Genomic DNA, 18,639 nt, shown 5'->3' with positions numbered 1-18,639 from the left:
TGTGAGTGTGTGTGCTGGAAATCCATGCCTGCCACTGTGCCACAGGATGTGAATGACTGAGTGTGTGTGTGTATGTGCCTGCATTGCATTGGGGTGCTGAGCTTCTGCATACATCCTGTCAGAACTTTTCTGGTTGAGTAACATGGACTCATCCCATGTGTTTTTATCAATCATATGCGCATATAAGAAAATATCAATGTATATTTTAGAGTATAATATGTAGCTGACAGATCACATACATCATTTTAAAAGGTACAATTATCAAAATAATGAAACAAATGAAGAAAATCCCAGTAAAACAAGTTCCTGTTCTCCCACAAACCCCTTAATGAAATGTATTTACAATAATAATATAAAGTTTTGACAGATAAACATTGGATTTTTTTCCAAAATTGAAGCAACAAACCTGCAGTTTTTGCAGGTGGCATTTTAATTGCATCATTAAGTTATCCATCATCTTTCACCAGATTCGAGCTGTGTCTCAGTCCCTGGTCCATCTCTAAAGTAGTGGACAACACAAGTGTATGACGCCCTCTGGTGTGGAAGAAGTGTTATTACAGGATTACTATCTGAGAATCAGTCTCATTCTCTAACTCAGGGGTGTCCAAACTTTTTTCACCGAGGGCCACATCCAGAAAAATATACGAAGGGCTGACTAGAGGTGAGGTATATCGCCTTATCAGGTTAAGTTATAAGTTAGCACAATCAATCACATTTTGGAAAATTGTGATTGATACTTGAATATGCTTTAAAAAACGGCCTACACAGCTCACCATCGGGTTTCATTTATCTTGTTTGCAGTTCATTCCTTAAAACAGAAGCCTCAGATTGCTTATAAGAGGAAATATGAAAGGTTTATTTCAAGCTTGTTATGTAAATAAGTTATTGGGCAAACTTAGATTTGTTAGAAAATGTTTTCAACTTGAATTGTCTGAATTTATTTGGAAAGTGGGATGACATGAATACTGTGCAATATATTTGTACATATACATTTAGGAAGTACAATATAAAACAAGCACAAGTTTCATTTGTGGGCCATATTTCATTACACTTTTTTAATTAGCTGAGGGCCGATTCAAAATGGCCTGCGGGCCGCATTTGGCCCCCGGGCCATAGCTTGGACACCCCTGTCCTAACTGAACAAGAACAAGCTTCTCATTGGATTTACATTATTGGAAATCGTTAAATTAGTTTTTTGCAGCATTGTAACATTTACTCTTAACAAACCCTTTAAACATTCCTTCCAATTTTTGGGACACAACATTTAAAAAAGGAAATATTTATATATATATATAAACTTAACACAAAAAGTAAGGCAATTTGTGTTTGGTAGATGATTTCTATCTTGTAACAATGCTTTTTGGCAATACATCTTATACCGTTGCAAAGCCTGTTTTCTTACCTTTCCAATGGTACCACATTTGTGAGGAACAAGCATTTGTGGGATGAGCAGCAGAGCTGAGTATGTGGGGTGCGCCCATGACAAATCTGACAGATCTCCTCTGCCAATGCCAAACAGCTTTTTTTGCTGCCGACTCTAGTTGGGTGTTGTTTGGTGGATTGAAGTCTGATAAATAAAGACATATTGGTAACAATTGATTTATTAACAATTGATTCATTTAACAAGCAGCCTCAGTAGCGTGTGGAAGAACCATTGGAAGGGTAAGAAAACAGGCTTTCCAACGGTATAAGATTTATTGCCAAAAAGCATTGTTATAGAAATCATCTACCAAACACAAATTGCCTTACTTTTTGTTTTAAGTATACTTAACACAAAAATCATATGCGCATATAAGAAAATATCAATGTGTATATATACACACACTCTTTGATTTGAAGCTTAAGTGGAACATTTTAGTTTAAGACTTTACATGAAAAACTAGTGGCAGTCTTACATTTTAAAGTAAAAGTAGTAATACATTTTACTGGCTTTCAGGTGTAATATTGAACTATATACATTACATATTAAATCATATTGTTGCATCAAGTAGCATTTAAGTTTTGAGACTTTTTGTAATATAGTTAAATAATTGTACTGTTTAGTAACTTACATATAGTAGTTTTATTATTAGAGATGCATTTTGTTTAAAGTAGCTAAAGCTGTTTAATAAATGTACAAGTACATTGTTTCCCTTTTAAATGTAGTGAATATAAGTATAAAGTAGCATTAAATGGAAATACTCAAGTAAAGTAAAATAACCTCAAAAAAGTTACCTCAGTACTCAAGGTAATGCACTGTTACTTTCCACCTCCGCCAAAAACTCAACCAAAAACTATAGAACAACAGTAAAATTAAACAGTGAGGAATGATAATATAATGTACACTTATGTGGACAGTTTTCTTTACAATGCATACTCCTAGTGCTGTACCATTACTTAAGTAAGATTTGGAATATAAACACATTTTTTAAATAAAAAAATCTGTTTATTTCATTTAAGGTTATGAATATCTGCCATGCATTGCCAAGCTGCAGGGCAAATTTACGCACCCCTAAAATGAGAGTGCACCTGTATTCTCAACTTTACGGAAACACGTTGATGACATAAATGTCAATGCTTACTAAATACTGGAACATGATGCCCTCTGGTGTTCAAAAAATGTACTTGCATGAGAAAACATCTGAGAGAAAGAGTTTTATTTTCACTTTCACTTTTCAACTCCTTTCAATAGGAATACAAATGTTTTTTTTTTTTTCCCTTGGTAAATTTCCCACTAGCACTGTTTTTTTTTTTTACACAATCAGCAAAATAAAACAACCAGCTATGAGGAAAGATCACATCACATTTTGAAGGGGGAAACATGTTTAGATGGTATCAAAAATCCCATTTATGTAAATGTTACACAGATCAATAACTTGAAAAAAACCCTAATGAACAACTTTAGCTACTTACTGTAAGAATAATAAATAAAGCACGGCACAACACACTCAACCAGAACTTAAATACATATATTTCAAAGAAAGGTCAAACCAAAGTGAGGTTAAAACAAATGCTCACTTTAGATGTCAGAATCTGTGTGCTCACAGAAACCTCTGACAGCAGCTGTAACGTACTCAACCCTGGTAGTTTTGTGAAAAGAAAACACAATGTTGTTGGATGCTGTAATCAAATGCTGCCCTGAAATATACTGTGCGCATGTTCAGAGTAAAACATTCAAATTGACCATGATTTATTGATCATAACACACAGGCATGATAGTAGAAAACAATAAACCAATTTAAAACTTGACCCCAAGTTTCAAATGTTAAGAGTCCAAAATAAAAACCTGATTAAAAATGATCAAACTAAAACAAAGATGTGTATGATATTGAGTGATCTGTGTAAAAACCCTGAGTAAAGGCCCTTAGTATGTAACAACTATCTTTATAGTTGGAAACAATTTATTTGGTCGTAGAAACTCATTTAAACAGCTGAACTTTGGCTTTCTTCTGTCCATTCACAGTAGCACAGTTTACCTCCGTGGAGCCGCCACTCTCACTGCCCTCGCCCTCATTGTTGTTCGACCAGCTGGGTTTCTGAGGCGTCAGCTCAGGTGCTATTATGTCTCCATCCTGCGAAGGAGAAGAAGAAGAGAAAACATATTGGATACCAAATACTGCATTCTCAAAAGGAAATGTAAATTTGAAGCATTTCCATCTAAGCCTGCCGCCTCCTTCCATCCAATTTGGCCTTGCAAGAAAACACAATGCTTAACAATTAATTATAATGCTAGTAACTCCTAGTTAGTCCACCCATTACTGTAACAGGAATCTTTACGTAACTATGTGCAATAATAATTGTACTAATGTCAGACACCAGCACTCTACTGTGTCATAATTTTCTTTAAATATGATGTGCATGCCTTGTTATATAATAGTGTTCTGTATCTGTATCTATACTTTGCAGTAACAATGTAAATCTCCTCTTTGCGGGACGAATAAAGGAATTCTGATTCTGATCATTTCAGATTCAGATTCAACTTTATTGTCATTACGTAGTACATGTACTAGTGACGAAATGTAAGTATCGGCATCTGACCAGAAGTGCAAAATAGCAGTGCAGGAGTCTACATAATGAGAATAATTATACATGGAATTATTATAAATAGAATAATTATAAATAGGCTATAAACAGATGAATATATACAGTGTAAACGGCATTGACAGTAAAATATATAAAACAGGTGGGTGGTGGGTATGGGCTTGAGTCTATCAGGGAGCAGAGTTCAGCAGGGTAACAGCCCTGGGGAAGAAGCTGACCCTGAACCTGCTGGTCTTGGACCGGAGGCTCCTGAGGCACCTCCCCGAGGGTAGGAGGACAAACAGATGGTTTGCAGGATGAGAGGTGTCTTTGAAGATGTTGTGCGCCCTCTGCAAACACCGTATCCCCTGGATGTCCTCGATGGCAGGGAGTGGGACACCGATGATGCGTTGGGCGATTTTCGTCACCCTCTGCAATGCCTTCCTGTTGAGCATTGTGCAGTTCCCATACCAGGCTGTGATGCAGCTGGTCAGGATGCTCTCAATGGTGCAGCGATAAAAGTTCACCAGAATCTGAGGAGAGAGGTGATCTTTCTTTAGTCTCCTCAGGAAGAAGAGACGCTGGTGAGCCTTCTTTACTATGTTGGTGGTATTGTTGGACCATGAGAGGTCATCGGATATGTGGACCCCCAGGAATTTGAAGCTAGACACACGCTCCACCGCCGTTCCATTTATGTGGATGGGAGTGTGTGTGTTGCCTTTCGATTTCCAGAAGTCCACAATGAGTTATTTTGTTTTTGTTGTGTTGAGGGCCAGGTTATTGTCGGCACACCACTCAGTCAGATGCTGAACTTCCTCCCTGTAGGCCGTCTCATCGTTGTTGTGGATGAGGCCGATCATCGTTGTGTCATCTGCATACTTGATGAGGGTGTTTGAATCATGTACAGGTGTACAGTCGTGGGTGATGATGGAGTAGAGGAGGGGGCTCAGCACGCAGCCTTGTGGGACACCGGTATTTAGGCTGAGGGTCATGGAAGAGAGATTATCCAACCTGACATGCTGGGGTCTGTTGGTTAGAAAGTCTAAAATCCAATTACAAAGGGGGGCGTCGATGCCCAGGTCGTTGAGTTTTGTGATTAGTTTGGAGGGGATGACGGCGTTGAAGGCTGAACTGAAGTCGATGAACAGCAGTCTTGCATAGGAGTTGGTTTTTTCCAGATGTGAGAGGACGGTGTGAAGTGTTATGGAAACAGCATCTTCCGTGCTCCTATTAGTCCGGTATGCAAATTGATGGGGGTCCAGTGTCGGTGATAGGTGGGATTTAAGCTGTGCTAGGACCAACTTCTCGAAGCACTTCATGAGAATGGGTGTAAGTGCAACGGGATGGAAGTCATTCAGGCCTGCTGCAGCAGAGTGTTTGGGCACTGGCACTATGGCGGTGGTTTTAAAGCACGTGGGGACAACAGTTTGGGCTAGGGACAGGTTGAAAATGTCCGTCATGACCTCAGTCAGTTGCCCAGCACAGGCCCTGAGAACGCGGCCTGGGATGCCATCGGGTCCAGCAGCCTTGCGTGCATTAATCCTGCTCAGTGTGGTGAAGACGTCAGAAGGTGAGAGTGTGAGGGGCTAGTGGTCTGCAGGGGGAACAGCCTTATGGCGCGTTTCCACTACACGGCCTCGCTCGGCCCCGCTCGGTATGGCTGGGCCTCGTTAGGACTGGCTCACTTTATGGCGCATTTCCATTACAGTTTAGGAACTGGGGTAGTATCTATAGTAACGCAGTGTAGGCGGAGCCGTGACGTGATCTTCAGAAAACCCCAGAAAAACAACACAGCCGTTAGCTGTTAGCACTCAGAGCTCACAGCTTCTCATATATGTTCAGAAACTAGACAAAAGTTAAACAAGTACAAACCACAGACTGCCTGTGTCATGGCGAATACAGTCGCTGCTTTATTTATGTCTGTATAGGCCGTTGTTGTGAGTGTGGACGGTCGGAGCATATACTGCGTTAGCTTAGCCAATCTCCATTTAGAACACACGCATTTTAAAAGGTTTTTCGCCTGCCGTCTGTCTGCAGACTTGACAAAGCATTAATTCATGGTTTTTACTAACCGGTATCAGTATGTTGTTACTTCGGCATCATTTAGAAACGTGTATTACAATTAAATCACGGTCAAATATGTCCATCTTGTTGTAGTTGTAGCCCCGTTGCCAGCGCTCCTCTCTCTAGTTTAGCATACTCAGCCCGACTCAGCCTCGTTGTCTCTGGCCCTGGACCCGCGATTTTATGAGGCCAGAAAAACTGTGAATTAGGACCCGCCGGCCGGTACTAGGCCAAGTGGAAACGCAACCAAAGACGGGCCGCTGACGTCACAGCCCTCTTAAACCGTGCTCCGCGCTGTAGTGGAAACGCGCCATTAGTGGCTGTCTCCTAGTTGTCCCTGTCGAAGAGAGCATAGAAAGGATTCAGCTCGTTGAGGAAGGAGACGTCGTTTGACGGAAGAGAGGGGGTGGTGGGTTTGTAGTCAGTGATGGCCTGAATGCCCTGCCACATTCTTCAGGGGTCGGAGTTATTGAAGTGCTCCTCAATCCTCAGTTTGTGGCAGTGCTTGGCCTTCCTAATGCCCTTCTTTAGGTGAGCCCTGGATAAACTGTATTTGATTGGAATTGGTAAAAAGTAGTGCAATATCCAAATTGCAGGAGGTACAATATTTGTTTAAGGCAAATAATACCTTCAAATACTGTTCTTAAATAAGTAATTTGAGTGCTGCAGAGAAGTCCCGGCCTACAAATCATGAAAAAAGTCCATGCAAAAAATTACAAAATGAAATTGAAACAAACACTACTTCTACATGAATAATTAACCTGTGCAGTTCTTTACATAACATATATTTAAGGCCTCATACAACATGCTAGATGTATTTCCTACCACATAAAACATTTCTCAGTGCTTTGAAAACCATCTCTTAAATCAGCACATGACCACCAACTGTTGTTGCTCCCTCTTCAGTCTGCAGTGTCATACAGCAGCTTAACATAATGTATTCACAATGCAGCTTAACAGGGCTAAGGGCTACTTGTGCCTAACACTATTATAGGTATATCTTATCTTATTATAATTGTTTGTCCTTTCAGTTTATGGTATAGGCAAACTACCTAACTCATGTTCAACAACCAACATACACATTTATTATCACGTCCGATTAAATAGTACCTGAGGCTTTGAGAGGTTCATGTTGATGCACCACTGGACAAAGTGTTTCTTGGCAGCCTCTAGACTCCTGTCGTCGGTCTTCTTGCAGTAAACCCTGATGAGCTGCTCAGCAAACTGCTCTGGGAGAAGTTTAGACACCTGGCAAGAATGACAGTTTACTTCGAGACATACATTTCAGACAGAAGCAATGACAAACACCTATGACAAAAAAACAAAACACAGGCAAAGACGGTTCAAGATTTGAATTCTGAGGTACTTCCTACAGTTCTGACCTGGTTCTTGCGGATCTGGATGGCTTTGGACGAGTCATCTTTGCAATAAAAACGCACATTGTTGATGGGGTTCTTATCCTTCATGCCATAGTCCATATAGATGACCTAAAGGGAAAAGGAGGGTTATATCTTCTTAACGTGTAGAAAGACTCACATCTTAAGATATATACAAAGTAGCTACAATTCATAACAATAGTATATAAATAAAGAATGTTAGAAATTAGATCAAAAACATACACTAACTACAAAGTCCTCCGGCTGCAGCCTGCCATCCTTAGAGCAGCTCTGACGGAGGGATTTAGCCAGATCTTCTTCCCATTTGCGAATTGTCTCCTGAAGGGGAGCAAAAAGTAGATAAGTGAAGAATAATACATATTTTATATTAGCAGGGACATAACATTACATTACCCTTGGACATATATAATAACGGTATCATATCAATGAAGGCTATTTCAAATTATATAAATTCAACCATTAGATGCACAACTTCTGAGCTCGAATCTAATCTTTGTAATCTATTTTGCAGTATCCATCAACAAAATCTAGTACTTTTGTAGTACTTTTACGGAAGATCATCTGAAATTATTAGTTAATTTACCATTCAAGAGATCATTACTGTTGAGTACCGTCAAAAGTGTTGAGTCAGTCACGTTTCATGTTGTTTAGTCAATTCTTGTATTGCCTCCCACTTCCTGTTTTGACACTCAACTGTTACATTTCATTCCAGGTTCCTTGACTCCCTACCCTTGTGTGTGTCTCCCGCGCTCATCAGCGCCAGCCCCTGATTGTTTCCACCTGTGCCCAATTACCTCTTGCTTAAATTCCCTAGTCTCCCCTTGTTGTTTGTCAGTTCGTCTTGTCCTGTCCTCATGCCAGTACTCTGCTCATCAGCGAATGCTTATCTTGTCACAAGCCTGATTTATGCTCCTGAAACTTTTTGTAAGTTTTGTTCCTCACGTTGTGAGCGATTTTTGTTGTGCCTTATTGGAGCCTTTCTGTCACCTCGTTAAGAGTGTTATTTTCTTTTTGTATACCTTTTTGGAAAATAAAGTATATTACTTATACTTTACCTCTGGCTCCCGGGTTGTGCATTTGAGTCCTTTTCCCTTGTGTATCCAAGTTCGTGACAATTAATTGTCAACATTTTTGATAAACAGTTTATTGTTGTAATGTCTTTAAATTTGCTGGTTGCAGCTTCTCAAAAGCAAGGATAAAATGCTGCTCTCTTTTTTTATCTTTTATTTATTTTGTTGGACAAATGAAGCTTGAAGTTTGAAGACCTCTGCCTCTGTGAAAGTGCATTTTCCCACATATTCTGACATTGTTTTAGACCCTATAATGAACTAATTAAAAAGATCATACCTCAAACATACGTATGATGGATGAATCAATAATGGAAATATTGTTAGCTGCAGCCCTACATGGCAACTGAAAAGCATCTCAGAACACTCACAAAACAACTAGCTCCTAAATGCTATATATACACACACCGGGGTGACACTCAAGGGTTGCTCTGCCTGAGTTTGGCCCAGACATTTATAGAGGCGTCGACAGACGATGTTGCGTAGAATCTGCCTCGACTCAGCCAGCTCCGGAGAGGAAGAGTGGAGAATTCTTTCAAACACATGATCTACAGGCCAAACAGAAGAATATGACAGGTAACATAAAGCAAACCTAAGACACAAAAGTCACTAGTTCTTTATTTATACTTTATGAATGTGGATGTCACAAAACAGGGAGTGTAGAGTGTGTAGTCAAATATAGTGAAACATAAACACTAAGAAAGTAAGTAAGTAAGTTAATGGGTAGATACTTAATTGAAGAACACAATGCACCATAATGCAATAACATAATAAAAAACAAGTTTTGATCAGCAAGATATTTGTCAGAAATGAACATTGTAATTGAAAAACCCCACGGTTGCATGACTAGAACAAAACGTAAAACTCTTGTAAACTTAACAACAGATTGGATTCCAGGCCTCCGAAAGCCCACTGAGCTTTAGGACTTGATCCTGCAGCTCTTAATATACTGCAGCTATATTTTAAATGTGCACACAGTGGTTTCTGCTGACCTGTCAGCTTGGTGTAGGCCTCCATGTCATCTATGGCTGTGGAGAGGGTGAACTTCCTCCCTCCGGAGCCTTCAATCTGGATGTGCTTGTCTGCCTTTAAAAAGGCTTCTGTGATCCTGGATAACCATACCCAACATATTATTGTTGTGTCAAATGATCATATAATCATTTATAAGACATAATATAAAGCTGGTTCTGGTGTCACTTTTATCTGATCTCTCCACAGTGGCCATATAAAAAGGCGGTCCAGAAGATAAATCCTTCCTTTATGAAATCGTGGCCAACAAAAGGAAAGGCATTGATGTGGACAAGTGAGTAAGTAAGTATATATATTATGTCTTACACTCTGATTGCCTTTTACTCTGTTAAATTGAATGTATGTCCTATGTGTGTGGACCATAGACATTTGTTTAGAATGGACATGCCAGAAGGGTTAGAGGTGGGTGAGAGGTGGATTTGCAAATGGTTAAGGACTGGAGGGTTTTATGGTTTAATGGTGGGAATGTTTAGATAATGTCTAAGGGAATTTATGGTAAGGTTTAGTTGGCTGCTTCCTTTCTTCTTTATGGTGGGACTGTTAGCTGTGTTCGTGGTGCAGAACCTCTTCATCCTCTGAGGACGAAGTTGCTCTGTTCCTGCATTTGAGATCGATTCAAATTTCCACCACAATTATCCGTAAAAACAACTAAATTGTCAAGCAAAGACAGCAATCTACATCAGAGCGATTAGCTACTCACATAGTCTCTATGATGTTGCCCACTTTGTGCTGGTAGGCTCTTCTGTGGAGACAGTTCCTCGTGTGGAACATGTCATACAGATTGCCCACCTCCTGTTAAAAGAATGACCTGCACGTTACAACTAATCGTCTAAATGGATTGCAGTTGATCAAAAAGCAGATGTTACAAAGTCAGCACCTTGTCTCTAGTGCAGATGTGCTTCTGCCCGTCCACCTCACACACCCTGGCAAACTTTATGAAGCGGCCATGGTCAAAGTTGTTCTTGATGCCCAGGTGGTAGCAGTCCCTAAGGAAACAGAGGTCAGGAATGTGTACAAAAAAGTTGATTAGTTAAAATACAAAAAAAAGAATATTGATGTATCACTTGGAACATTATTATTAAAGGAACTAACAGCTCAGCAAGCCCCACCTGGCAAAGTAATCCCATTTGTCCACATCAATGCCGTTCCTTTTGTTGGCCACGATTTCATAAAGGAAGGACTTGTCTTCTGGACGGCCTTTATATGGCCACTGTGGAGAGATCAGATAAAAGTGACATCAGAACCAGCTTTATTTTCCCAAGTATGTTTAACCGTACACATATTTAACTCTGGTTCCAACTGGCTTTCATTGTTTGTACGCAGCGCTAAGAAAATAGAAGATAAACACATGTATCACGTAGCTCCTACTATGAGGTTAAGATGAATGAGCAACACACACACACACACACACACACACACACACACACACAACACACACCACACACACACACACACACACACACACACACACACACACACACACACACACACACACACACACACAACACACACACACACACACACACACACACACACACACACACACACACACACACACACACACACACACACACACACACACACACACACACACACACACACACACACACACACACACACACACACACACACACACACACACACACACACACACACACACACACACACACACACACACACACACACACACACACACACACACACACACACACACACACACACACACACACGGCTGGGCCACTCCCTAGAGGTATATTGCCTCATAAATTAGCAAAATCAATCAAATGTAGGTAAATTATGATTGTGAGTGTTGACAGCTCATCCCTTAGAAACAGAAACCTCAGATTGATTATAATAAGGAGAAATAGGAAGGGTGTATTTCAAGCTTGATATGTAAATAAGTCATTGGGCTTTTTTTCTTATCAACTGAGATACGTTAGAAAATGTTTCCAACTTTAATTGACTGAATTTATTTGAAAAGTGGTTTTATTAACACATGAATACTACTGTGTAATATATTTTTACATTTATATTTAAGAAGCACAATATAAGACAAGCACAAGTTTCATTTGTGGTCCATATTCTATTATGCTTTTTTAATTTGCTGAGGGCCGATTCAAAATGGTCCGTGGGCCGTAGTTTGGACACCCCTGCTTTATACACAGTGGCTGTTTCATTGGCTTATTTCACACGGGCAGAAGTGGAACTACCTTCTGGTCTTGAACTGAAACAGAGTTCGGTGGTCCAGCAATCTGTTCCTTAATGAAGTCCAGGTCCTCGGGCAGCACCAGGCCGTGCTGCTCCATCACCGGCTTCAGGCCATTATCCTTCACCAGGTAGTCGAACATGCTCAGAGAGGCGTTCTCATGCTGTAACACAAACAGGCTGTTGTTAATATGGAAATGTGCATGGTCTCACTTTGAAAGTGAAAGCACATGACTCATTACTCACATCGAAAGAGCTTATCGCAACTAAAACATGACAGGACACTTATCTAATCTCACGGTTGCTGGATGCCAGGTGTGTGGTCATAACTTACATAATAACAAGTGTGCCTTCTAGTTCTTATCAGTGATAAGACTTCTCACTCTGTTGCGGCTTTCACACCAGCGCTTTTCCCTTTCTAGCTCCTAGCTAGAGCTTTTCTGGTTCAGCTCCGGTTTCCCTTTTCTGCTCTCGCTCTGTTCACACCGCCCAGAGCTGCCGCTGCTGCGTCATGATGTCACCGTTTACATCGCTGATTTTCTCCCCAACGGAGCTCACAACAACAACAACAACAACGGGGGACTGCGTCGGGTCGATGATCGTGTTGCTTTTAATCATACGAAGCCAGATTAAATTAAATAACGACTTCTCCAACCTTATACTTTTCTCCAGAGTGCCGTGGTTCATTGTTTATTAATGTGTTTCAGCGGCATTTACCGACCGCTGCAGTGCTGGCTGCTCTTCCACGGGAGTTTATTCTCCCGTTAGCTCCGGGTTAGCTCACACGGCTCTAAAGTATTCACTGTCTGACTGTCACACAAGCAGCTGATACATATCCCCAGTTCCCCTTAAGTGAATGTGTGTCAGTCTGAATTGACGCTGTTTGGTGTCAGTCTGAATTGACGCTGTTTGGCATCACAACGCTGTTATGAAAGTTTCTCTGGTATAACATGGGTGATGTTAGCATAGCAACCGAAGCTAAACTGACTACTTGCCAAGCCGTTTTCTACAGGCACATTTTACCGGCGTATTTTTCATTATGATTCTACTTGTGATAGTCGGACATGACAACCTGTGCAGCCCATGTATTGATTCCATCCGATAGCTGCTATAATAAAAAACAAAACGTCTGCCTGCTCTCCACAATGATCAATAACAGCGAACGGATGGTCAAAGTAAGGTACAAATAAACAGAATCACACGAAGCCTGGTTAGTGTTGCCTGACTTTATAAAGTGTGTTTTTTTTTATAAGTGTGTGGTTGCCTTCTAGTCACTTTGCTCAGCGCTACTGCTTGTAGGCAGGCATGACGAGACTCTCACTCTTCAGTCGACCCATGTTCAGGGGGAGGTGGGTTTAGTTTCCTGCACGCCTCGACGTAAGAGAGACGTAAGCGACGCCGCCTCTTAGCTCCGAAGCTCTTGCTTCTAGGCCGACAATTTTTTGGAGCTGGAAGTGAACCGGATTCCGGAGCTAAGAGGCGGCGCCGCTGGGGTGTGAACAGGAAAAACCGGTACTTTTTAGGCTCTAGCTCCGAGCCGGCGCTGAAAACGCGTTGGTGTGAAAGGGCAGAAGTGCTATCGATATCTAAGCCCTCAAATGGCCTACTGAAGACAAATGACATTGTAACGGCTTACAATAAGCCACTGAAAAACAAGCTTTTGATTGCTGTATCTTCATGCCATTGTTAACTTTATTTTACTACTATAACTATAAACCAATCAACCAAAATAAAGTAAGAATGAAACTGGGGAGACAGTGTCCTTGGAGTTAGTGCCAACAAAGGAGTTTAGGGTTTTACCTATCACTTATTTTAGACTTAGACAAAAATCTATCAGACTCAAGTTTATTTTGATGTAAAGAATTCCTTACTTTGCAGTAGATTGTGTTAAATTGCACAGAAGGTAGTTATTATCTGCAGTCTGACTCTTCCATTTGTTCCTATTTTCAACCAACCTATTTTAAAAGCAAGGAATGTTCTGTTTCGAGATGTGACCAAACAAGGTTTTTTTTAAGATTCTTTGTGGTAGCTCAGTTCAGTTGATAAGCGCGGCTGGACTTGTAAGTTGAAACTGTGATTTAAAGGGTTTTTATTTTATACTTGAGTGCCAAATCATTTTCTGACAAATCACAACACAGGTTTTAAACCTCAGAAATTCAGATTTGAGTTATTAAGATGTCTAGAAGTGACTTCCCCAGACGGTCTGCATTTTCTTAAACTGCGAAAAAGTGGATTTAGACAATCTGCCTTTGTCAGTAATAACTGGAAATAAAAATATGAAGGCTTGTACAAAACTAATCCAGAGAAGTGTTCTTATTTTGCCTCATTGTTTTCTTTACCCTCAATGCATACGGCAAAAGAAAAGAGAAAAATAAATCTGATTGTTTCTTACCTTCCAGGAAATTCCTGGACGTGCTCTGGGGATGAACTTGCTGTCGAACATATGGGAGAATGGCCCATGACCTGGATAGGGGTTGGAATGGGGGGTTACATTAAAAAGCTATTGAATGTGACATGTGTGAACTTTGCACTAAGCTTCTTGTGTGTTATTCCGAGGGGAATAGACAGGAAAAGGGAAGAGTTTAACTTGCATTCTCCCTCATGCCCAACTTAAACCTGAATTATGTGAGCACCTGAACATCACTCACCCAGGTCATGGCAGAGCCCAGCGATCTGCACACAAAGGATGTCTCTGCGAGAGATGAGGAGCTCTGGCTGCCTCTCGTTCAGAGCTTCTACGAGCCGCCCTGCCAAGTGTCCCACTCTGTAGCAGCACACAATAAAACAATGCAGATTTACAGTAAGAGTTCAACAAACCATAACTAAAAATTAACTATATAAAGATAAAGACATGTTAGTGAAACCTTATGTAACATTTGGTTACACAATTTTCATGCATGTAGCACCTTAAAAAAAAAACTACAAATTAAACACAATTGTAACGATTTTTAACGATTGTATGTTGAAATATATTCATATCATTCATCACACATTTTTATAAAAGTACCAACATTTCCTTTTTAGAAAGTCTCAATACTTTAATACAGTATGTTATTTAGTAATTTTTTTAAAATTGCTGCTAGTCCCTTTTTAGCCCTGGCAGTGTACTAACTTGCCTTTATTTAATTGTATTATTAATGTGTGCTTTGCTTCTCTGTTTATTATTGCTTGCCTTTTTGTCTGCCATGCCATGTTGGGTTGTAACACTGATTTCCCTGCTGTGGGACTAATAACGGAAAACTGATTCTAATGTCAGCCTATCCTTTCTAACATAGACAACATCTCTTGTCAACATATTGGCAGGTATCTTTTTCACAATACAAGTGTATAGAAAGCCTATTCCCAATAGGAGGGGAAGGGACAGAAGGCGGGTATTTTCCCCATGACATGCACTCTTGGCCAGTGCAATATAATATCCGATGAGGGCAATGTCCCTAATATAAATCCAGATTAAAAGATTACTGAGAGAAATATTGTGTTTTATATTCGTCAGTTTCCTTTTATTATCTCTATTTGTCACTTTGGTGACTCAATGCTTTGCCAGTTAATGTGGTTTTATATGAGCCTATGATTCTATGATACGAGTTTTATTGATGCCTCATTATAAACCCTATTAAATAAACCCACCAAACACGTACCCAATGCTGTGTTCAAACCGGTTGTGGGATGCTCCGGGGAAAACATAATAGGTCCCTCCGAGCTGCTTGAGGTTTCGTAGTCTCTGGAACTGAGGCGTGTCGATGATTTTGACGAGAAGAGGGTGCAACTCCACATGCCCGTGAATAGGATCATTAAACACCTGAAAGAAGACCGAACGATACCATTCCTAATCAAAATATATAGCCAGTCTGTGTGTTTATCTTAGGGTGGTACGATGGTTTGAAGCCATTTTTCAACAAAACACATGGACAGAAAATGATATAAATATATAAATAGATTTCACAAACTAAAGTTAAAAGAAGTCTTTACAATGTAAAAATCTATTGACAAGGTATAACGATGGTTTAAATAGCAGGAAGTAAGGTGTGTCTGACATTTCCAAAAAAAGGGACAAACCGGTCGGTTTTCATTTCACAATGTTCCCCTTAAGCTTATTTGCAGCTTGTGTTATTTTCACATTCTGTTTTTGAGGTATGGGTTGAGAACAAATATGGGCTAGGAGGAAGTATTTTGTGCACCCTTGTGTCTTTTCACACTTCCTTTCTGTTTATCCTACAAGTGCTTCTCTTTTTTCTTATTATGTCTTCTTTATCCCTTTGGCCTTGAAATGTAGCAAATTCAGCACAATTCAGCTGGTAGTTACCTTATTTGGCTCTGCTCCTATCTGCCACAGCTTCCTGAAGCTATGAAGGATCTTCAGACGGTCACCAAGGCACCTGGGCAACACCGGATCAACAATTGAGAAAGAAACAGCATCGTTATTAGAGAAGTAATTTATGTTTACTTTGACACAAGTGTTAGTGGCCTTTTGGTCCCATTTCTCACTGTGCCCATGACAATTTTCACAAATCCCACAAATTAACACAAACACACACTTACTTTATACCAATCTTCTCCAGATCAGAGTCACTGAGATACCGCAGCCCAACACCTGTGATCTTTTGTGCTAGAAAACACAGGGGAAACACAATTAATGTTTTAATATTTTATTGTATTTATTTATTTATTCATTTTGTCTAATGTCTTCCTTTATTTTGCAGAGAGGGATCATTTATTGTATTGTATTATCACACCGTTTACCTCCATGTGTCCCTTGAACTGTTGTATTATCTTGTTATGCTGCGTGTGTGCAAAAGGGTTTTAACGTTTGACGGGAAGATAATTTCTTTTTTTTGTTTTAATTTATGATGTGGGCCGCCATGTTGTAAAAGCACTTAGAGCTGCACCTGGTGTATGAAAAATGCTATACAAATAAAGCTTTAACAGTGGTGGGAGAAGTATTCAGATCTTGGACTTAAGTAAAAGTAGAACTACCAGAGTGTAGGAATACTATGTTACAAAAGGCCTGTATTCAAAATCTTACTCAAGTAAAATTACAAAAAGTATTTGCATCAAAATATACTTAAAGTAACACAAGTTAAATGTACTCCTTATGCAGATTGGTCCATTTTAGAATAATATATATGATACGTTTTGATTATAATTATTGATGCATTAATGTGTTTATCAAAGCTGGTAAAGGTGCAGCTAGTTTTAATGACTGTGTATACTGCAGGGTAGCTAGATGTTACTCCAGGTGTAATTAAAGTCTTATTTATGTGTTGATTATATTTCAAATTATTAATCCAAATCTGCCAAGTAACGACAAGGTATTAAATGAATAGTGGTGGTCCCCTCAACATTGAACTCGAGTACAGTACATCTTCTTAGTTACTTTACACCACTGACTGCACACAGGACAGCAAGTTAGCATAATTTAGAAGCAGCTATCAACTGATCTACTGTATTAATATCAACAACAAGGTGAACAACCGTTTATTAAAGAACCCAGAAACTAACCTTTAAATATATCTTCCCACTCTACGAGATCTTCTCTTCGCAGGTACTGACATGTATCTTCCACTCCCCATCGCATGTAGTCGGAGTCCAGCAGCCGGACCAATGACACCCTTTTCTCCGGCGTTTTGAAGCAGTGGTTGTCGGTCACAACTGCCTCCAACTGCCGTTTTCGGTTCTCCATATTGGTCCGATAGACTCGCGGCGAATTGCTTTAGTCAGAAGAGTAAAACCCTGAAAGATTACAGCCGGTAATCTTTCCCTTGTCGACTCCACCAGCTGATCGAGTAGATCTGCACAGAAGACAGTCTGGCGGTGAAAAATACCCGGGTTTTGTTTCTACACCGGGGGCGTCAACAAAAACTGAAACACAGAAACGGTTTCCGCTTGATAATTCCAAAATAAAAGCCTTTGGAACCGTGATTAAATCAGAATCAGAATTCCTTTATTTGTCCCGGAATATACATTATTACAACAGAAAGTGCAGATAAAGTGAGGAGAAAGACGTTACACATTCAAAATTAACTAAGTATGCACACGTAATTAATAATAAAAGAACACCATCGGTAAAAAAACCCCCACTAATAGCAGATAAGAACATCATGGTAAAAAAGTAGCAGTGTATTTGTTTTTCTTTTAAAGTGACCATATATCATTAAAGTAGTTAAACTATTACATTAAGCTTCATACGTTTACTTATATTATACATACATAATACTCCCTCTTTGCACTATTTTTATTTTTGGACTTTTTTTGCTTTTATAAAAATGTGCTGTTGATCAGCTTGAGAACCTGAATCTGTTTTATGATTTTATTTCAACACTTCGCTTCCGGTAAATTGTTCGCTGCTTGTAGAGAACTTGACGCGTAGCACGCGGAAGGTGGAGCCAAATATAGTGCAGCGAATGAGGCCAGAGAAGTGATGCCAAAACCCCGGATTACGTTCAGTGACGACGATGGAGGACATGCAGTGCCGGCGTTTTTAAAAACGATATTCCTGTGTAGAACTATTGTGATAAAGTATGAATGGAGGGATCATTGAAACACACGTGTTGAGGGAGCGAGGAGCATCGACACGCGACGGGATCCAGTGGTAAATCGCCAAGTTAAAGGTCACCTATTAGGAAAAATCCACTTCTTGAGGTCTTTTATACATAAACATGTGTCCCCTCTGTGTAAAGAGATTCTGAAAGTTTCAGGAAAAAAGATTTGCTCTCTTTTTGCCCTGATCCATTTATATAAAAAAACCTGTCTGAAAATAAGCTGATCAGATTTTGGCCACTTTATGATGTCATAACGATTTTTTTGGCTTGTGTAACCATTAGCCAATAACCATCCAAGGTAACCCCCCCCCCCCCCCCCCCCCACCTTATCACCTGAAT

The 18,639-nt window shown here is 40.0% G+C and overlaps 1 protein-coding gene across 1 annotated transcript; it reads right to left on the bottom strand.

The window, feature by feature from the left end:
* Positions 1 to 2,621: 2,621 nt before the first annotated feature.
* On the bottom strand, positions 2,622 to 17,577 carry samhd1 (SAM domain and HD domain 1). The gene is made up of 16 exons (XM_034126361.1): positions 17,261 to 17,577; positions 16,301 to 16,367; positions 16,065 to 16,137; positions 15,400 to 15,560; positions 14,410 to 14,525; positions 14,154 to 14,224; positions 11,767 to 11,925; positions 10,666 to 10,766; positions 10,434 to 10,542; positions 10,257 to 10,348; positions 9,520 to 9,635; positions 8,936 to 9,075; positions 7,683 to 7,778; positions 7,446 to 7,550; positions 7,174 to 7,311; positions 2,622 to 3,551 (listed from the first exon to the last, which is right to left on the bottom strand). The coding sequence occupies exons 1-16, from the start codon at positions 17,439 to 17,441 to the stop codon at positions 3,399 to 3,401; spliced, it is 1,878 nt and encodes a 625-aa protein (XP_033982252.1). The 5' UTR covers positions 17,442 to 17,577; the 3' UTR covers positions 2,622 to 3,398.
* Between the last annotated feature and the right edge of the window lie 1,062 nt (positions 17,578 to 18,639).

This window comes from Trematomus bernacchii, unplaced genomic scaffold (genome assembly GCF_902827165.1).
Source record: "Trematomus bernacchii unplaced genomic scaffold, fTreBer1.1, whole genome shotgun sequence".
Lineage (NCBI taxonomy): Eukaryota > Metazoa > Chordata > Actinopteri > Perciformes > Nototheniidae > Trematomus > Trematomus bernacchii.
This window is presented reverse-complemented; position numbering and strand designations above follow the sequence as displayed.

Bases quoted from the DNA above. Each gene is read 5' to 3' on its own strand.
- samhd1 (XM_034126361.1), bottom strand. From the start codon at position 17,441: ATGGAGAACCGAAAACGGCAGTTGGAGGCAGTTGTGACCGACAACCAC. The intron at 16,138-16,300 runs GTAAGTGTGTGT...GGTGTTGCCCAG, and splicing joins CTGGAGAAGATTGGTATAAA to GTGCCTTGGTGACCGTCTGA. The intron at 15,561-16,064 runs GTAACTACCAGC...GTCTTCTTTCAG, and splicing joins TAGGAGCAGAGCCAAATAAG to GTGTTTAATGATCCTATTCA.